We start from the raw sequence: 22,450 nt of genomic DNA on the forward strand, positions 1-22,450 counted from the left end.
CTTGGAATCCAGAATCCAGTACTGTACAGACCGAAATTACCTTCTCCACCATGTCCGCACCTAGTACTAGTATGTACTGGTCTCGACAAGACGTGCTATTGGTGCTATGCTTTTCCTCATATTTCTCTCTTGCCTTTGTATATATGGCTCCACTTTCGAAAGGAGAACAGAAAACCTGCGTATGTTCATTCTCATGTACTTGCAAAACAATTGTTCATTTTCATCCTGCAATTCACGTCACTGAGCTTCCCATTAAATCACGTCTTTGTAACCACTCCCGGCATCAGACATGTCTCCGTGATTTCTTGTTTTTCTTTTTAATGCAGGTAGCAATTATAATGCTGTAAAGTGCTACCTTCTTTCCGGATCCGGGACATAATCCCTCCCGGACAAAATACCTCCGGACAATATCCCTCCTGGACAGAATCCCTCCACAAAAGTGAGCGGGCTGGACAAAATCCCCCCACATTATTCAGATTAGCAGCTCTCCCATTATATACCATCACATGCAAAGTAATTAACATCGTACTTTACCGAGGTGCTAATGCATGCAGTACAGACATTTATATACTTGTTAGAATAAATCCTTTATGAAAACAGTTTATTGCTTCACTACTACACCTTACAAACATATATGAAAATATCATATATATATATTAAGATACATAAATAAACATATATTCCCATATGCAGTCAAATCTCATGAGAATATATATCAAAATACATTAATATATAAATACATTAAGATACTGAAATACATAAATAAACAAATACTCAAGGAGAGATTCTGTCCAGGGCGGGGGGGGGGGGGTATTGTCTTAGGGGGATTCTGTCCAGGAGGGATATTGTCCGGAGGGATTTTGTCCGGGGGGATTGTGTTCAGGGGGGATTATGTCCGGACACCCTTCTTTCCAAGTATGGCGGGAACCATGGTTATCGTACCGCACTGAACCACTCCCTCCCAACCTCTGCTTGCGGCCAATAACCTCCAACCACCATCGTCATCCGTGTGGACACTTCGCGGGCAGAGTCTGCGGACTTTGCCCGGTAAGGGCAAAGTCTGCCAGGCACAGCTCGACCGTGTGGACGCGGCATTAGGCACCTTAACTTACACTCTATGGAAAAACGCAGGAGAGAGGTGTTCAAGTGGATCAAAGGCTTTAACAAGGAAGACGCAAACTAGGCCATCATATTAAGACAACTGGCAGGACTCGCAGTCACGGATTTAAATTTGACAAATTTTGATTTAAGAAGGAAATAGACAAGAACTGGTTTACCAATAGGGTGGTCAACGAAAGGAATAGACTTAGTAACCATGTAGTAGTGAGCGCTGAAACTATCGATTGTTTTAACCCATTAAACTCCGATGACAAGATTCTTGTCATTTGGACAAATAAACCAAAAACTCATAAAACCCCAAAAGGTTTGATCAAACACCAGAAAAATATGACGTCAGTCCTCGCTTCGCTCGCGAGCGAAGCGAGGACTGACGTCATATTTTTCTGGTGTTTGATAAAACATTTTGGTGTTTTATGATTTTTTGTTTTATTTGTACAAATTAAAAGAATCTTGTCATAGGAGTTTAATGGGTTAAGAAAAGTTTAGACAACTTTATGGATGGGGATGACAGGTGGTTTCTTGCAGTCTCCTTCATTCTTATGTTTTTAGATGTCTCACACATATTTTACCTTTTTATATGAAAATGCGTTCTCATTGTTTTTATTCGCAAGTATTTCAAACTACATCCTGAAATGAATGTAAATCATTGTCTGGTTTTGATAGAATATAATCAGTTTAGAGAACTTATGAGCATTTAGTACACGTTTACTAGGCGATGAATTCTTATTAGTACCGAACAATTTGCATTTCTAATAACTATTTCTTCTTTATGAAATAATAATTAGTTCAATTTATGTTTTAATAAATATCAATAGTGAGAAAATAATATTTCATGACAAAGAGGAATCTGTTCGTTGAAAATAGCTTTAGCATGTCGATCACATACCGAAGTAGCACCAAATACGATCACATGATATATCCACCGGAAAGTCAATTTGCATTTCTAATACATCTATTTTCTTCTTTATAAAATAATAATTAGCTCAATTTATGATAAGTATCAATAGTGAGGAAAGAAGATTTCATGACATACAGGAATTTGTTCGTCGAAAATAGCTTTGGCATGTCAATCACATACCGAAGTAGCACCAAATACGATCACATGATATATCCACTGAAAAGTCCATGTTATATATATATATATATATACATATATATGCAAAAATATCACAAAAACACGTGATCCAATAAATTGTTGATAACCACAAAAAGAAACTAGAATTCCCAAGCGCTTTCGTATTATTTCACAGCTTGAGAATTCTAGTTTCTTTTCCGATTTCCTTTGTGGTAATCAGCAATATATATATTCGTGAAGAGCTGGAGTCCTGGAACCATTCTATAGACGAAGAAAGTGAACGCTGGACAGGGTTCGAAACGTAGGAATACTTACTCGACGAGTCCGGGAAGGGTGGGTGGATGGGGGGTGAGGGAGTATGTGTGAGCAAAATTTGACGTAGCCCGAAGGGATTTCTCCCAGTCTTCTCCTTTTATGCATGGGGGGACGGATATGGGGGTTCGCCGATTTAATGAAGCGGCCTTGCTGTGGATGTGCTGTGACTTGCGACACTGCCTCTGACTCAGGGCAGTGGACAAGGTGCAGGGATGACCCATCATCCAGGAGGTGCTAAGATAGGAGGGAGGGTGGAGGGGAGTGGAGTGTATTTAGGGATGGAATGGGTGGGAATGATCTTATGCCTTTTTCTTTTTGGCTACCTCCCTTGTAAAGGGGAAAAAGCCTTGGTATATGTATGTATGTATGGCAGACAATCCAGAACACATGACAAACCCCAATTGGAAAATGGGGGGAGCATAACCTAACCTACTGATTGGGTTTTTGTCCGCTGGGATATTGTCTGTTCATCTTTACCACCACCAAAATGGAAGAAATGTTTACTGTACTAGAAGAAATCATGGTATCCCCTCTCGATTCAACTACAGATGTTTCAGTTTTCTTTTATATTTCCATATTCACACTTTACTGTATACATTTGCAATATTTGTTCACATTCTTATCTTTCAACTCCCTCTCACCATGTCAAGGCCCTTTGACTCGTTTACTCTCGCCAAGCCACAGCCCAGCCTTCACGATCAGTATGAAACCTACATACGCCAGTGGTGTGCAGATGGTGGTCGGAGGGGCAATGGCCCCGGTGATCCAATCAGATAATTTGGAGAAAAGAACTTAATAAATTCATTTGTTTTATATATAAATCGAATAGTGTCTAGGTTTCATCTGTTTACATATTCAAAATATCTTCCTTTCTAAGTACTACAAGGCTTTATACATAAATATTTGGGGCATACAATCAAGGAGTTGGGCCTGGACATCATTTGACCTCATCACTCCACAGGCCAGACAGTTTAGCGAGAGTGGCACAGGCAACAAAATGTGCTGAGTCATCACCACCAATGATCCTTCCTGTGCACCATCCCAGCCCTGAGCATCCACTTAACCCCTTCAACTCCGATGACAAGATGTCTTGTCATTTGGTCAAATAAAACAAAAAATCATAATAAAACAACAAAATGTTTGATGATCAAACAGCACCAGAAAAATATGACGTCGTCAGTCCTCCTCGAGGAGGACTGATGACGTCATATTTTTCTGGTGCTGTTTGATCATCAAACATTTTGTTGTTTTATTATGATTTTTTGTTTTATTTGACCAAATGACAAGACATCTTGTCATCGGAGTTGAATGGGTTAATGTACAGGGTGGTCCAGATCTCTTGTTACCTCTACCAATAGAGGTACAAGTAACAGGTTTTTTGAGCAAGTGGGAAATGTCTGTTGAGCTGGAAAGGGAGAAGGCAGGGAATAGGGGTGAATGGAAAATGGTTGCGTATGGGTGACATTTTGACGTAGCTCAAAGGGATTTCTCCCTGTCTTCTCTATTTCCCATAATAGGTGATGAGGGAGGGAGGGTTGCCCTGTAAGTGAAGGGGCCCTGCTGTGGATGTACTGTGTCTTGCTGCATTGCTTCTGACCCCAGAGCAGTGGGCAGGAGACAAGGATGACCTTTTATTCCCGAGGGGCTAAGATGAGAGAGAGGAGAGGGTGGTGGGTAGAAGGGGATGCTTGTCTTGAATGAATACCTCCCATGTAAGAGGGAAGAGGCCCTTTGTATATAGATACATCATAGAGACAATTGCTTCAGACGCAACCATCACATTGCCCCACACTTTCTATATCAAGACAGCAACACACTATATCTGCTTTGAGTGGCCAATGGCTATTGCCCTTAGCTGTTGGTGTTTTTGTTTTGCAAGAGACATTGAACAATAGATTGATTGGTTTGATTATTTCCTTCTCTTAAATTAGTCAAAGTTTATGTATCTGAATGGAATTTTGTTTCTTGATATCCTTGCAGCATCTTGTCTTTTTCATTTTCCCCCCATTGTTTCCTGTCATGGTCCCGCTCCAATACATACCTTCCAGTTTATTTATTTATTTATTTTTTTTTTTTATTCTTTCCAGAACATTATATCATCTCTCTTACATATTATATGGTCTGTGTGGTAGGCTACTGATTCCCCCCCCCCCTATACTAATATACCAGTACAGTACATAGGAGTAACCTTAATGAAACTACTTCATTATACCTATATACATTTATTAAAAAAGCTTACCTTTATTGATTACTCTAAACAATAAACTGCTTTAATGAGAAAGAAAATGAGGATGAGTGCTAGAAGAAGCTTAGAGAAGAGAGAGTGGGAGAGAAGAATAGAGTAGAACTAGGAGTGGAAGAGGAATGGGGATGTTTCAAGGAGTCACAAAGTGTGCAAAGATGGTGTGTGGAACAAGGAGAATGGGAAGAAATAGAAGGAAGGGTAGTGAGTGGTGGGATGATGAAGCAAAGAAGGTTGTAGAAGAGAAGAAACAAGCATTCACAGATTGGTTACAAAATAAGATGAAAGAATCATATGAGAGGTACAAAGAAGAGAGAAGTAAAGCATAAGATAAAGGAGACAAAGAGAAGAGCAGATGTGAAATGGGGTAAGACAGAATTTTTTTTAAAGTAATAAAAGGATGTTTTGGAAGGAAATTAAGGGAGGAAGGGGAGGCAAATTAAGCAGAGAAGAAATGGTAAAAGGTGTAGATGGAGAGATGGTAATGGAAGAGTCAGCAGTAGGAGGGAAATGGGCAGAGTATTTTAGGAAGTTACTAAATGTGAAGGGGGATAGGATAGGGGGGTAAAGATAGTTGCAGTGGCAAGTGCTAAGAAAATGACTGTGATGAATGAGGAAAATGGAGGAGAAATAAGGAAAGATGAGGTGAAAGCAGTTATTAAAATGAGAACAGATAAGGCACCTGGATGGGTGTCATGAGGAGTGTCTAAAAAGGGAGGTACAGTGATGGTGGACTGGCTGGTGAGGTTGTTTAATGTTCGTCTAAAAGATGGTAGAGTGTTGGAGGACTGAAGGAGTCTGTGTATAGTTCCACTTTATAAGAGAAAAGGGGACAAGTGTGAGTGTAGTAGTTTCAGAGGGATCAGTTTGTTGAATGTAATTGGGAGGGCTTTTGGGTTTCAAGAGGATTAGGAGAGGAACAGTGTGGGTTTAGGACAGGTAGGGATTGCAGGGATCAGATTTTTGTGGTAAGACAAATATGTGAAAAAGCTTTAGGAAAAGATAAGGATGTTTTTTGAGCTTTTATGGATTTGGAAAAGGCTCATGACAGGGTAGACAGGAAGGCACTGTGGGAGGTATTGCAGATACATGGGATACAAGGAAAGCTGTTAAAAGCAGTCAAGAGAATTTACAACAGTAGTCGAGCCTGTGTTAGAATTAGAAATGGAGAGAGTGGTTTGAAGTAAAGGTGGGACTTTGCCACGGGTGTGTTATGTCACCTTGGCTGTTCAATTTATACATGGATGAGGTGGTGCAAGAGGTAAATGCAAGGGTAATGGGTTGGGGATTGGAGATAAAAAAAAAAATGAAAAAAGTGGGAGATAAGCCAGTTGTTTGTTGATGACACTGCACTTATGGCAGCATCAGAGAGATTAAGGAAGTTAATGACAATGTTTGGGAAAGTGTGCAAAAGAAAGAAGTTGAAGATAAATGTGAGTAAAAGGTGATGAGATGTACAAGGGGAGAGGATGGCAGGAAATTGGAAGTGGGAGAGAGAGGGAGAGGAGAGAGACTGGAGGGAGAGGATAATTTTAGATATTTGGGTGTAAATGTGTGGGAAAGGGAGTGGAGGTAGAATGTAGACTGAGAAAAGCAAGTAAATGCCTTGGGGGGATTAAAAAGTACAACGAGAAATAGATATTTGGGAATGGATGCCAAGAGGAGATTGTATGAAGGAGTGATTGTGCCAACAACACTGCATGGAGCAGAAATATGGAACATAAAAGAGGAAGAGTTTAAATGTGTTTGAGTTGAAATGTGTGAGAGGTATGGTAAGGGTTACTAGGTTGGATGGAGTGAGAAACAAGGTGGTGAGGAGGATAGCGGGGATGGAAAAAAGTTGGGAGATAGGGTAGATGAAAGAGTATTGGTCTGGTCTGGACACAATGAAAGAATGAGTGAAGAAAAATTAGTAAAAGAGGTGTGGAAGGCAGAGGTGGAAGGAATGAACATGAGAAGGCAACCAAGGATGAGGTAGATGGATGGGGTGAAGGGAGCTTTGGGAAAGAGGGGAATGTCTGTTGAGGAAAGAAGAGAGAAGACACAAGATAGGGGTGAGTGGAGAATGGTTGTGTATGGACGATGGTGTGATGGAGGGAAGGGAGTGGGTGGGGGATGAGGGAGTATGTGTGAATGATATTTTGAAGCAGCCTGAAGGGATTTCTCCCTGTCTTCTCTTTCTGCATGAGGGGATGGAAAGAGGGGGGTCACCAACTAAATGAAGCTGCCTTGCTATGGATGTGCCGTGTCTTGCTTCATTGCTTCTGACCCATGGCAGTGGGTGAGATGTAGGGATGACCCATCACCCAGGAGCCAAGAAAAGAGGGAGGGAGGGAGGGGTGGTGAATGGGAATGGAGTATGTGGGGATGAAATGGAGTTATTCCTTTGACTTTGGCTATCTCCCTTGTAAGGGGGAAAAATCCACCAGTACATGTACCTTCATTGTACTATAAATAAATCTTATAAAAGGATGCATACATATATAAAGCAATTAACCACCCCTTAACGGGAAGTGGCTCTGTTAAACAAGACAGGAATATCATAAAATTAAATATTGGAAAAAAATAGGCACTGAAGAACATTCATACTTGCTGACACGTACATATGCTAATAATTCTAAAATAGGGTTACTATAATCAAAATAAATGACAGAGTCTGAAAGGCAACTTAGAAGAAACTTTTCACGCTTACAACATAACTCTAGAATACACATGTTTACTGTATAATCAAAATAAATGACAGAGTCTGAAAGGCAACTTAGAAGAAACTTTTCACGCTTATAACATAACTCTAGAATACACATGTTTACTGTATTTTTTAATTCATCCTCTATCTAATAAGTGATTTGGATGCCATCAGGTACTTGGTAGGGACTCCTCACCAGCAGCATTCAAAAGTTGAGGTCTTACATTCACAATTATTCTTAAGTATAAGACATTACTGGTGCCTTCTCACTTCTTCAGATGTAATTATATGAGATCTGTTCACTGTGTTTTGCACTCGTCTTCTCCCTGGCCAGAGGATGATTTACGTGTCATTAAATATTTGGCAGGAATTCTATTTTCAGTTGCAGCACCAGAAGCTGCTCTTGGTTTCTGTTGTCCCAATTCTCTTTTGTTTTCTTTCTGGAGACCATCACTTGTCTCTAGATGAGATTTCACTGGAAGCTTTTCCCTGATTCCTCCAATATCCATTCTTTGGGGCAGACTACTTGACGATCTAGATCTATTGCCATCTTCTGTTACATTTCCTTGTGCATTTCTTTCATGTTCCTAGAGAAAGGAAATAAAGATAATGTACAATAAAAAGAAAAACAATGGAACAAACAAATAATTAAATTAAAAGTTCATTCACATGTACATATGCAAAGATATCACAAACACCACCACATTGAGAGCAGAAGTAAGGTCTTTCATGTTCCTAGAGAAAGGAAATAAAGATAATGTACAATAAAAAGAAAGAGAATGGAAAAAACAATTAAATTAAAAGTTCATTCATATGTATATATGCATAGATATCACAAACACCACCACACTGAGAACAGAAGTAAGGTCTGGAAACAGGAATTCTATATACAGCGTTTCAACTGCCAACAGCAGTCCTCTGCAGTAGTCAAAATATATAGAATTTCCATTTCTATTTTTGTTCTAGTTTGACTATGGTGTTGTTTGTGATCTACAAAGGAGTTACTACACTTTTCATCACTGATGCCTATATACACACAGTTTTCAGTCTTGATTTCTGAGGCAAGGTTAGGCATACAACTCTCATATATCTGTGGCATCAAGTAGACAGGATGATATTAGCTATTAGTTATCTAAGGGAGAAAAATCCACATATTATATGTTTTATTGAAGTTGCAATGAAGGAAAATAAAATTTCAAGCAAAGGGAAAGAAGAGAGAAAATAAGACGAGTTAATTGTGAGAAGAGGCATGACGGTGGTTGAGATAGTATTGGGAGAAGGTAAGGTCACAGTAATAAATATGAAAATAATAAATGGAAGTGGTAAGAGAGACTGCGATGGAATATCAAGGATGTGAAAAGGAGCAAGGGATTCAAAGTACTAATGAGGGGTTCAGTCAAGCAACTGCAAAAATTATTGACGGGGAACTCCATCTTTTGCCCCTGGTTTCTCTTGCACGAGACCTGTGGCTTTCAGATATCTGGTGATCTCTGGGCAGGTCCACAAGTCACTCAGGAATTATATGTTGTGTTGTTGTTGAAATGTTAGTTCGAGGAACTGTAGTATATAGTGTTCCATGTTCTCTATGTTGCATCAGGGGCAGTTTGAATCTGTGACCAAGCTTAGTCTATATCAGTACTGTTTCAATGCTGGATGGTGCCCTGAATGGAAGTATGCCAATGTAGTTTTCACCTGATGAGGGGGGGGGGGTATTTTCCTATGGGACAGGGGTTCTTAACCCATTAAACTCCGATGACAAGATTCTTTGTCATTTGGTCAAATAAAACAAAAAATCATAAAACACCAAAATGTTTGATCAAACACCAGAAAAATATGACGTCAGTCCTCGCTTCGCGAAGCGAGGACTGACGTCATATTTTTCTGATGTTTGATCAAACATTTTGGTGTTTTATGATTTTTTGTTTTATTTGACCAAATGACAAAGAATCTTGTCATCGGAGTTTAATGGGTTAACCAGAGGGTATCCGTACACCTTGAAGGTATGGGAACCAAATGCTGGGGGTATGGGCCTCAATCTCCAGATACTGGTTTTTATTATAATCAATGTATTAATTTATACTTGGGTAGAGTGTTAGATTAACATTATTATAAAGTTATCCATGCTTATGATTTCACTTCATGTTTTATTCCTAGCTATCTATATCTACAGTACAGTAATTTAAAGTTTTTGACGTAATCGGAAGTCATACTGGCAACTAATATGAATGATGATTATTTTGACAGTGAAGTGAAGGGGGTGCCAGACCATACTGGGCAATCCATTGAGGGTCAATTCTTGTCAAAAGGTTAAAAATTACCAATATAGGGCTTACATTTAGGGATAGTTGGGAGGGTTGAGTTTGGTGGTCTGTCTTGAAGAGTTTGTTTTGTGATGTGAGTGTGAATGTGTTTTTGTGTGGATGTGTCGTGTATTTACCTAGTTGTATTTTACGGGACAAGAGCTATGCTCGTAGTAACCTGCTTTTGTATCTATCCGCATCCAGTTTGTTCTTAAAATCTTGTATAGTTTTGGCACTCACTGTTTCCCCATTTAGTTTGTTCCAGACATCAATCACTCTGTGTGGGAAGCCACTTTTTCAAATCTCTTCTGTAACTCTCCTTCTTTAGCTTCTTCTTGTGTCCTCTTGTTTCTCTTCTGTCCCATTTTAATAAGTCATCTCTATCAAGAACTTCCATCCCTTTCATAATTCTGTACATAGTCGGCAAATCACCTCTTTTTCTTTTTTGTTTCAGTGTTGATAAATGTAATTTATCCAATCTTTGCTCATATGTCAAATTTGAGAGTACAGGTGTCATTTTTGTTGGAGGTTGCTGTAAATTTTGAGTAGTATGCTGATTTTTTTTTCAGTCTGTTGGTGCTGCAAAAGCAGCATGTAGTGTGGTGTAGAGTGATGGGTGTATGGCATAGAATCGTGTTCCTGTCATTTTCATGAGGTGTTCTATGGGGAGGACTTTGGTTTTTGTGCATAGGTGTTCAATTGGGGTAATTTTGGTGCATCGTGTTATCATTCTCAGTGCACTATTATGTAATGTTTGCAAGTTGTGTTTGTCTTCCTGATTGTTGGGAGCCATGCTGTGGAAGCATAGGCAAAGGTGGTTCTTATGAAGTGCCTGAAGGAAGGAGGAGGAAAGAGTGAAAGTGGAGGGGAAAAAAAAAAAAAAAAAAAAAAAATGGAAATAGTGAATTATATAAAAATCAGTAAGCTTCTGAATCAATGGCTCCATAGTTTTCTCTTGCAGCCATAGTTCCCAGCAAGGAACCCAGTCACCCAACAAATATGTGTTTCTGTCTGGAAGGGACAAGTTAATGGTAGTATGATGTAATGTCCTTTGTGTCTTCATGTGGTGGTTGCACCTGGGGCAACTGAAGTGTGTGGCCAGGCTGTTTCAATGTTGGTACTGTTTAAACCTGAGTTGTAACCTGAACTTTAAACATACTAGTGTAATTCTTTCTTGTCTTGTGATTTCTCTACTGGGATGATTTCTGCAGGAGTATAGAGAAGTAAAGAATTTAGCAGTTTACTGTAGAGTGCTTGTTTTGTGACCTGTGTGTGTGTGTTTGTACAAATGTGTTGCAGGACATGGAAAGGCTACTTTTGATGTCAGAGTTGCACACTGCTAAGGCTGTTATATTGCATTCGGGGGCGTTGTGTTTATGCAATATGGTGCAAGGAGTGGGATGGTCAGGAGCTCTTACAAAGAATTGTGGTTGCAAATGGATGATAAATTGATGAGGTATGAACAGATTTCTCCTGGTCTTCTCTCTTCTCTTTGTAGTGTTCCGATTTTGTTCAGTTTTTTATTTGCCTTTACTATTAGGTCTTCAACATGTTGGGAGATGAAGACGAGGAGCCTGTGCCAGTGGACACATGACTGTGTCTTAAAGCCATCACCTCTGTCCTATGCATTTGGACTGTTGAGGATGGTAAAAATCACTGCTGGGAATCACAGATGAGTGTGGGATTCAAATCCACAACTAAATGAGTGCAAGGCTAGCATACTTCTCATTTTGCCACCAGTGCACTACATATTGGGCGAAGATCATGTATTAAGTGTGAGGTATCTTATCTTAGATTTTTTGCTGACTCCATGTTACCATGTAGTCAATAATAATAATGTATAGAGATATGTGCATGCAAAGATTTTTAAGATTAAAAGTCTATATACCTTTCCTAGTCTTTATGAAATACATGGTGAAATTGTGGCCTATCCTGTGGGGGGTAATACAACCTCTACTTCAGTGGTTCCCGACCTTTTATGGCTTGAGGCACCCTTGCCAAGCCTTCCAGAAGTCCCTGGCACCCTTATTAGAAAATCTAAATTCTGGTTTGTCAGTATTTTGTTGATTCAACATCAGTGTAACAAAATTTTATCCCTGGATAATATGAAAATACTCATCTTTACACTGATGCTGCTTTAATGAACAAAAATGGAGGACAATACAAAAATATAATTGTGACTAATTTTTGCCCTGAATTTTGGCAGCACCCTCGGTTGATCTCATGGCACCCTTTGGTGCCGTGGCACACCGGTTGGGAACCATCGCTCTACTTCATCACAGTGGTTTAACCCATTAAACTCCGATGACAAGATTCTTGTCATTTGGTCAAATAAAACAAAGAATCATAAAACACCAGAAAAATATGACGTCAGTCCTCGCTTCGCAAAGCGAGGACTGACGTCATATTTTTCTGGTGTTTGATCAAACATTTTGGTGTTTTATGATTCTTTGTTTTATTTGACCAAATGACAAGAATCTTGTCATCAGAGTTTAATGGTTTAATTTGGTTTGGTAAGTTTGTATCGATGGTGTAAAGTGTGTGTGAAGTGTCAAGCATTGGAATGTTTTCAGTAGTGAATAGTTTCAAGTCTGTGTAATCGGCTCCAGCAATTGACTTGATGCCCATGCTGGTTTACTGTACCTGTGATGGCTCCCATTGCAGAGAGTGAATCCAATGACAAACAATTTCCTAACACTTTCAGAGGAATGAACTTGGGCCTCCTACTTTCAAGGCAGGAACATAACCCAATGTTCCACATGGGCTCCCAGAAACATGCATATGGTAGTTCCAATTCAGAGATGTAAAACATATACTAAGACATACCTGCAAGACATTTTTATTTACTATTCTGGATGATGGTTCAGTATTCTTCTCTGCCTGTCTCTTCAGCTCCAGCTGTTCTCTCTCTAACTTCTCTATTAGTTCCCTCTGATGACCAATTGTGAACTGGAGCTGCACCTTCTCTGTATTTTCTTCCTCAATTTTCTTTTGGTACGTTTGGTTTTCCTGTTCATAATCCACTAATTTTTCTTCGCATTTATCGAGCCGATGTCGAGCGTCTAAACAATTTCCTTTCCATTCAACTGCTTTTCCTTTGAAGTGTTCCACATGTTGCTCGAGCACCTGTTTCTCCTTTTTGAGCTTATTCATATCTTTCTCAAAATGATACATCTGATTCTGTAGGTCAATTACTTTATCCTCCTGAAAACATGAAGATGAAATATGTATCAATAAATCAGAACAAACCAAAAAGCCAACTGGAAAATGTATACCTCATTGCATTCATCATGATCTACTTTAGACTATAATGCTAATCTCCCCAAACTTGCCACACAGGTATAAAATCACATATATGGACTGTACTGATCCATATGTATTCTTTGGAAAGTTTAAAATCTTAAACTATTTTTATGCCAGGTAAATCATATGACACAGTAAACCACTAGATATGATCCTTAATGATTATTTGTCTACACTTGTACCTACCAAAGACCTGAAAGCATATACACACACACACACATTTATAATATATATATATATATATATGTATACAAAAATATATAAAAAACTTATGTATATACCAAGGGCTTTTTCCCGCTTACAGGGGAGCAAAGTCAAAAGGCAAATACCCACACCCACCCATTCCTCCCTCTCATCTTAGCTCCTCATGGATGATGGCTCATCCTTGTATCCCACTCACTGCCCTGGGTTACAAGAAATCCAGCAAGACACAACACATCCACAAGCAAGGCCGCTTCACATAATTGGCAATCCCACCTCTCCATCCCTTCATGCAGAAAAAGAGAAGATGGAGAGATATCCTTTCAGTCTACATCAAAATATCATTCACACATAACCACCTGGTACCTCCCCTATCCCCCATCCCTCCCTTCCTTGCATCACAGTATTATTTGTACACAGCCATTCTCCACTCACCCCTAGCTCCTGCCTTGTATCACAGTATCATCTACAGTATACACACCCATCTCCACTCACCCCTATCTCTTGCCTTCTCCTTTCCTTGCTCAACAGATATTTCTCTCTTGCTTAATGCCCCATTCACCTCGTCCATTCATCTTATTCTCAGTTTTCCTATTAATTTCATTCCCCACACCTCTACCTTCCACATCTTTTTACTAATCTTTCTTTATTCATTGTTTCAACGTGTCCATCCCATTCCAATACTCTTTCGTCAGCCCTATCTCCCATCTCCTTTTCCAACCCCTGCTCTCCTCACTCGCAAGACTGATTCTGAATGGACAGGACATCCTCGCTGCGTATCTTCATCACCTTGAACTCGACTGATTTAGCCACGATTACCCTAGTCGCTAGCTCTGATCGTGTGCTAACGATTATTATAACGAAAGTACTGCTACCCGAGCTAATTCCCCCTTATCCGAGGAATCTCGCTCTGGCAGGATTATGCCCCACATAACTCTCCCTGCACGGTTAGCGTAGCCCTTGCGGTTCTGTTAAAAATCGCTTTCATGGCGGGAGAGGGGGGACCCTTCTTCAAGCATTTAGCCCGGTCTCGCGCAACCGAGCCTCGTTATTCGATTGACTGCTTACCAGGTAGACAGGAGAAGACAGTACGAACGCGCTAGCTTACGCCCGCGAACCCCTGCCCCTTAGATTACGAATTATTATTATTATTTTTTTCTTCTCTAAGTTGTTGAGGATTATAGGTTTTCAAGTTAGGTTTTCTTGTTATCAGTGCCGCCATGGCGGACACTGAATCTTGGACCTGCGTGTCTAAGAAGAGACGCTGCACTCCGGGTTCACGAGAATGCGACGGTGGGACAGGATTTGGCAGGATCTTTGTTTTGGCAATGAATTGAGGCATGAAAGTGAAGGAGACCTCTTTCCATCCTTTGGAATGGGCGACTCTATAAGAGATGGCATGTAACTCCCCTACTCTCTTGGAAGATGCCAGGGCTAGCAGAAAAAACTGTCCTCTAGGAGAGGTCCTTCAGATGTGCCTCTCGGAGAGGTTCGTAAGGGGGGACCCCTCAGAGAGTTCAGGACTAATGCCACATCCCGCGGAGGAGAACTGATTTCCCTGGGGGGGGGGGGGGGGCATGATCTTTGAAGTGCCTGAAGAGCATGGAAATTTCCTGTGAAAGGGCTAGGACCATGCCCTTCAGAGAAAACACCTGATTTAGAGCTGCCCTATAGCTTTGTACTGCCGAGAGGGAGATCTTCCTGGACTTCCTGAGGACGTGGAAGGAGGCGATCTCAGGAATGGTGGCTCGAACTGGGACTAACTTCCTGGAGTGGCACCATTTTGCAAAGGCGCATTTCCCTTGATAAAGGTTAGCTGAGGAAGAGCAAATAGGAGCGGACATGTCCTCAACCACTTCTCTGGGAAAACCCTTCTTTAGGAGGATCTGGACTATAGTCTGAACGCGTGAAGATTGAGTGCTGAAGGGTTCTTGTGCCAAGGCCCGTTGATGGGTGGATACAGAAGATCTGGTCTTCCCTGAAGGGCCAGAGGCTCTTCTACTGCTAGCTCGAGGGCGTCCGGAAACCATGGGGCTTCAGGCCACCAAGGAGCGATCAAAGTCATCCGAAGGTAGGATGCGTGTCTTGCTCTGAGGAGTACCTTCTGGAGCAAGGGAAATGGTGGGAAAGCGTAGGAGTCCAGGTTGTCCCAACTTTGCAGAAGAGCGTTTTCTCCTGCTGTCAGAGGATCCAGGAAAGGGCTGAAATATATTGGGAGTTGGTGATTCCATCTCATTGCAAAAAGGTCCACTAGAGGGGAGCCCCATTTGCTGAGGATGAAGTTCGCTACCTCTCGATAGAGGGACCATTCTGTGTTGATTATCTGATTCTTCCTGCCGAGGTGGTCCGCCCAGACATTCCTCTTCCCCGGGATGTAACGGGCTTTGAGTGACACCTGGAGATTCTTGGCTAGGTTGAGGATGTCCATCATCAGAAGGCATAGTTCCTGGGAGACTGTGCCCCCCTTGCTCGTTCAGGTAGGCTACTACCAAGGAATTGTCCGACATTATGCCCACTACTTTTCCTGAGACTTGATCCTTGAAGTGACGGAGAGCCAGGAGTACTGCTTTCAACTCAAGCCAATTGATATGGGCTGTCCGCTCGACTGTGGACCAGGAACCGCTGATGTGATCGTCGTTGAGGTGGGCTCCCCAGCCCTCCTTGGAGGCATCGGAGAACAGGAGGACTTCGGGGGGAGATGGGCCGAGGGGCATCCCCATGAGAAGGTTGCATGGGCCTTCCACCATATTAGAAAATCCTTGACTTCTTCGGTGAGGGAGATGTGTTGTAGGGGTTCTCCCTCTTGCGGGGCCCACTGAGACTTGAGGAGCCACTGTAGCGGTCGCATTCTTTGTCTACTCCAGGGGATTAATTTCTCTATGGAGGCCATATGGCCCAGGAGGATTTGGCATTGTGTAGCCGTCAGGAACCTGGTCGATAGTGCCTGTGCAACTAGAGATGCGAGATTCGGGATCCCCTTTCCTACTGGGAAGGATTCCATTAGGGAGGAGTCCAGGACCATACCCAGGTACATGACTCTCTGTTCTGGTAAGAAATCTGACTTTTCCGGGTTGACTACTGTGCCCAATTTCAGGACAAAGGTTAGGACCATTCTCAGGTGTTCTTGGCATAGCTGGGCGGAATGCATCTTGGAGGTCCAGCGACACCATGAAGTTCCCTTCCCTGATAGACGCCCTTACGGACTCTGGGGTGGCCATTCGGAACTTCGTCAGGGAAAAGGAACTTGTTGAGTGGAGACAAATAGATGACTGGTCTCCACACCCCTGTTGTCTTTTCTACTAGGAATAGCCGTGAGAAGAACCCTGGGTCCGGAGTCGAGACTTCCACTAAAGTTCCTGTCTGGAGCAGAACGGAGGATTCCTCCGCTAGGGCCCGCCCGCGAGCCGAGTCCGGGTGGAAGCTGCTGACTTGGATGGGATAGAGGGAGAGGTTTGGGACAGTGGAAAAGGGAAGACAATAGCCCGTCTTAATGACTTAGTAGGTCCAGTCTTCCGCCCCGGCCTCTTCCCATGCTCTCCAGTAGAGGGAGAGGCAACCCCCTATCTTGTGCGGAGGGGCTGGCGAATTCCTAGGAGTCCTGTGGGGGAGTCCGGAGCCTCTATAATGTTTGCGTCTAGGATCTCGGAGTCCACCATATCCGGGGGAATCAGCGCGTGGGTGAGCATAAATCTCCCTGAGGAGGGGGTCACTGGGGTTCCCCGAGGATGGTGTCTCTCCTGCGGGACTCGAAGTTGGCCCAGGACGTTGAGAGACAGGAAACCTGATGCTTCAGGGCTCTGCTCGCGCTTGCCAAAAAGCCTGGAGGTCGCATTCTTCCTGGGGTTGTAGTGCGGGTAAGAACTCCCACGCCGAGGCAAGGAGGCGTTCTAGCCAGGAGTTCACCGCCAGGGACAGAGCCAGTGATTGAAGGTGGTTGCTGACTTCCCTGCCAGAGAGGAGGACGTTTCGCCTGCGCAGCGACTCGGCGTCCGCCTAACCAGCTCTGGTAACCTCGCCGGGATCGAGGCTGCTCCGAGGGTTGACCCCGATGGGGTGTAGAAGCGCTTCTGGTGTTCCAATGGGACCGGAAGCCAACGCGTCTTCTCGGTCGTCCTTGTTGCGAGAGCGTCGGAGGCCTGGGCCATGGCTCTCGCCGTCTGCGTACTCCATGGAAGGTGGAGGGGAGGAGGCTGGGCTTTCTGAGAGTTGGCCGTCATGAAGATGTCAGACTCGAATGTGAGGACGTCCGAGAAGGAAGGTGGGACCACCATCGAGGATTCCGACTGGGAAACGGGAGGGGAAAGGGAGCGTGCCCCCCCCCCCCTACGGAGCTGTGGACATCGTCGTCGGCGTAGGAGGGGTCGGCACGGGCAGAGAGGAACCTCACGCTACCATCCCGGTCACTGATGGGTACAGAGGGGGGCCGAGCAAGTGGAAGATGGTCGAGGGGGGCCCTTGGGGGCGGTGACTCCTCACGAGCTTCCGTGCGGTGCACGAACCGCGCTTGAGAAGCGCGGAAAAATTCCCGTTGGGCCTCCATCTGTTCCTTCAACGTAGTGACGAGTGAACAGAGAGTGGGGAGGAGGTCCGGGGAATGTCCGCTTGATGAGTCCCGCCTGGGTGCGGATGGTCCGGGAGACGCCAAGGGGAGACTGCCTCCAATGGACGAAGCTGAGTCACCCACGACGAACGCGCGCGTGGGCACATCTCGGGCTTCCTGCCCACCGGGCATAGAAAGGGTTCCGGCGATGACCCGGCTCGTCTGACGACGGGTGGAAAGTGGATGTGGGGACCACTCGAGGAGGAGAAGAGGCCGACGCGCTCCGAATCTCCGAACTCGGCTCCTTTGTCCGTGGGGGGGGGGGGGAGCCGCCGGCAGCGTCGCGGGGCCGGCGGACGCATCCGGGAAAATCTCGTACCCAGGGGGGTTCGCGGGGGCGGCTATTGTACAACCATTCCGTTTACTACGCTTAGGAGGGGGGAGACAACTGTCCGCGTCCTCCGCCGACGTAGCATCCGGTCAGCGAGAAATACCGCGTCTGCAACCTCGTCCCTGATCTCTGTCCCTGTGAGCAAAGGGCATGGAAAGGTTACCGTTGAACACCCGGCTCTTTTGTGCGTACTGCGGGATTCCTGAGTAGAAGAGACTAAGGGGCTCTTTGCCCCCCCCCCCTTTGTCCGTGCCGGCGTCGAGTTTCGGGGGCAGCCGCAAGCGACCACATCCGGGAAAAATGTCATACAGGAACGGTAGCTAGCGGTGGCTTTGACGCGCATGTCCGTCTACGCTAACCGTCCTAGTGTGAAGGAAGAGGACAACTTGGCCTGAGAATGACTCGAAGTGGCGTTGTACCACCTTCCTGGCGACTGTTGAGTTTCTGGGATGGGCGAGGGCAAGCCGCAAGCGACCTCATCCGGGAAAAGCTCGTACAGGAACGGTAGCTAGAGGTGGCCTGAAGCGCATGTCCATCTACGCTAACCGTCCAAGTTTAAAGGAATAAAGGACAACTTGGCTTCCTGTCTACTACGCCGTGGAGGAGGGAGAGAATTGCTCGTCTCCTCCGAAGCCGTAGGCCGCCTTCCCTTGTTTTTGGGGGGGTGAAGAGGGAAGCCATTTTCTATGCTTGCGCACCTTTCCCCCTATCTCCCTTCGGCGAAACCACAACAATACTGGAACCAGATTCCATACTTACAGTGAAGGGTAGGATACCCGGTGGCGGTTAAGGGAATAATACAGAAAATGGAGAAGCACTGAATAATTCCAGGACACAGGATGGCGTAGGGAAAACCCCGATGAAATTGAAGGACGACGAACTCCTTAGCGTCCTTAGAGTGAGCTGGCGACAATCGAAGCGGATTGCTTGATATTCGGCACCGACGTAAACATAGAACCGCTGAGTAATGAACGGTTCGCTGCCGCGCTAATAATGGAGTTTGACTGAGAATCGGCCCATTAAGGGGGAAACCGATAAAACTAAACATGTAGAGATGTTAACGCGGTCACTACTGCGAAGAGAATGGTTATAGTGTGCGAGACTTGTGGTGGAGGGCAAGGGCCCCCCCCCTTGCCCCAATGGGGCCCCTTACTGAGGATAAGCGTTGCCCAGACCCACAGAGTGAGGATTTTAATTTCGCAGTAGAAATATTCGCGCTACGCGAGAGTATCCTAGTGTAAGGAGTACCGAAGAGTTTGTATTCTTCGGAACAAATGAAAGAAAGTAGTAGGTTTTCCCTGAACAGCAGCAGATCAATCATTGCTCCACCAAAGGATCTGACATTTGGGATGGACTGGAGTGGTGCAGAATGCAATTTATCAGTACAATATGTTGCAGCCTCTTCAAAGTTATTGGTATGAAGCACATCATTATGAATCAAATTGCAGTACCACTGTGGTGGCCCCATTCTGAATTAAAATCAGAATAAAATGCACAGTATCCAGAAGGAGCAGGAGAAATGAAGTCTCCCCCCCTTTGTCTCCTGATGATAGGTACATGCTGGAGAAAAATGTGACAGGAGGAAACTCAGCCCCTTCCAGGAGGCACACATGATATGATGATGATGATGTGGTTTAATGTCACACACTCCCCCCTATCGGGAGGCTAGGACGGTGCCCCTCACAGAGGGCTTTGTAGCGTGGAATTTAATGAACCATGCCCTTGGTTCAACTTCGCCAGTGGCAGGATTCGAACTGCCCTCACCTTGAGCTTCGCCGCAAGTAACGACGCCCTAACCCGCTCATTGTAGGAATCTGAACAGAATAATTTTGAGGGAGTTTTCAGGGGAGCTCCAGAGTGAAGCTCCCTTCCCCTATGTGAAGATTGATACATGCCGGAGAAAAATGTGATAGGAGACCTGGCCCCTCCTAAGAGGTACACAAACTGCAACAATTTCATTGGAGAAATCTGAACAGAATTATTTTGAGGGAGTTTTCAGGGGAGCTCCAGAGAGGAGTTCCCTTTGCCAACATGACCAGGTGTTTTGTTTGACCAGTGAGGTTTATTTGATCTCAAATTGCTTGTAGAGCTGGTAACCCAAGATGAGGGACCTGATGCAGTTATAGGAATCTGTACACGGGTTTTAATATCAAGCTCAGGGCCATCTGATGCTCCAACAGATGTTCCAAGGAGAACTTCTATTGATTCAAGGGACTCAGGACATCTTTGGGAATATTTCTGGTGGGACTGAGATGGAAATGTGGGAGATTTTGTTGTTGAAGAACGTGTCTGTCTTGGTTTAACATCCTTGGTATGTGTTCTTGGTTGGGAATTCATGGGAACAGGGACTTCAGTGATATGGACTTCTGTAAAGGGAGTCTGTGATGTCATTGCTGAAGATACAGAGGAGGGCCTTGCTAATGATGCTGTAGTGGGCTTTGCTGAAGATGCTGTGGAGGGATTTACTGAAGATGCAGTGAAAGGTTTATCTGTGCTATTTTCCAAAACAGAGAACATAATGTAGACAGGAATAGCATTTTCATAGGAGCAGGAGGGAACTATTGGTGGTTGAGAAAAGGAGAAAGGTGCCACAGCTGTATCGGATGGAGTGAAAGAACTGGAGTGGAGGGAGGAAGCATACGTCTTTGTTCCATCATCCCTCTTTCTAAAATAAAGTTCCCACCTGGCTCTGTCAAGACTAATAAACTAAGAATTAGCCAATTGAACATGTCCTGTTCAAGGTGGTACCTCTTGTACCTCTTGCATTGTTGAGAATGTAATGGGTGAGCTTCCCTGCAGTGAAAGCAATCTGATTCACATTCAGAAGTAGGATGCGAGTCAAGTGCAGAGCTGTGACTGCATTGGGAACTACTTGTACAATTCTTCCCTCCATGACCAAACTCATAATACCTGTAACATTGTAAAGGATGTTCAATAAAAACCTTAATGGAAGAGGAAGAGGACCAATCTTTACATGCTCAGGGAGGTATAAACCATAAAAAGTGAGCATGATCATGCTATTTTCTCTAATTTTTGTCACTAGTTGGACATTATCAGGGCATAACATAAGGGTGTCATCTTCTGAGAATTTATGTAGGTCCTGGTTGTACATATGCCCTTTGCAGTAATTAAATATTCGGTGTGGTTTGATGGATTCAACATTCCATCTAAAAGACAAGGTAGAAGAGCATCATTCTATTTATATAACAAGAGCTTTTTCCCCCTTATACGGGAGGTAGCCAATTCACCACCTCTTCCTCCCTCTCATCTTAACTCCCCATGGATGACGGGTCATCCCCGTATTCCGCCCACTACCATGGGTAAGAAGCAATGCAGCAACACACAGTATATCTACAGCAAGGCTGCTTCACTTGATTGGTGATCCCCCTCTCTGTTCCCTCATGCAGAACAAGAGAAGATGGGAAGAAATCCCTGTGGGCTGCATCAAACTATCATTTACACACAAGTACCCCCTACCACCCCCATCTATATACAGCCACTCTCTACTCATCCCTAACTCCTGCCTTCTCCCTTCCTTGCTCAACAGACATTCCCCTCAAGTTCACACCCTTGACCTCTACCTTCCACACCCCTTTTACTAATCTTTCTTCACTGATTCTTTCCAAGTGTTCAAACCATCCCAATACTCTTTTACCAGTCCTATCTGTCATCTCCTTTTTCACTCCTGCTCTCCTCCTCACCTACCAAACTCCTCATCTTGCCCTGTGTTAAATCCTTAGCTCAGATCAACACATCTTTACCATACTTCTTGAGGTTACTGGTAGGAAGCATTCCAATCTTTCTAAATATTCAGCAGTGTGAATAAAGTTACCTTGGTTCTCTCTATATGCAACAAACCAGTAAGATGTAGGGATGTGGCGAACCCTGGGAGCACATTTTTCAGAATCAATGATGAGGTTGGGATAATCATCATTCTCATCATCAGCCACATTGTTCAATTTACTATTAGTAAATAAAGTTTATTTGTAAATAAGTTGTTGTACCCTTGCATAGAGAATTCATGTGCTCAAGGGCAGTTTTGGTAGCATTACCAGATGTGAATGTCACACAGCATCAACAAGAAAGTGTAGGAGGCCAAAAGCAGAGTACTGGATCCAGCATATCTAATGTTTTGCCCAGCAGGGCTTCTTCAAAAATAACCTGCTGGGTGAAATGAGAAACATACTGGATCCCATACTCTGCTTTTGGCCTCTCTCCCACATTGCTGTTATAGTTGTTGCTGTTTTTTACTCAAGACAATCATTGTCATATCTGAGA

The 22,450-nt window shown here is 43.8% G+C and overlaps 1 protein-coding gene across 1 annotated transcript in view; it reads right to left on the reverse strand.

Moving 5' to 3' along the window:
• Positions 1–4,724: 4,724 nt before the first annotated feature.
• LOC143030935 (uncharacterized) overlaps positions 4,725–22,450 on the reverse strand; it is a 138,708-nt gene continuing 120,982 nt past the window's right edge. The window contains exons 23-24 of the mRNA XM_076194215.1: positions 12,564–12,941; positions 4,725–8,024 (exon numbers count right to left, since the gene is read on the reverse strand). Coding sequence (XP_076050330.1) covers positions 7,737–8,024; positions 12,564–12,941 — 666 coding nt within the window. The 3' untranslated portion in view covers positions 4,725–7,736. The remainder of the gene's footprint in view (positions 8,025–12,563; positions 12,942–22,450) is intronic.

The sequence above is a fragment of the Oratosquilla oratoria genome, chromosome 12 (assembly GCF_046742065.1).
Source record: "Oratosquilla oratoria isolate Oo_2021 chromosome 12, ASM4674206v1, whole genome shotgun sequence".
Taxonomy (NCBI): domain Eukaryota; kingdom Metazoa; phylum Arthropoda; class Malacostraca; order Stomatopoda; family Squillidae; genus Oratosquilla; species Oratosquilla oratoria.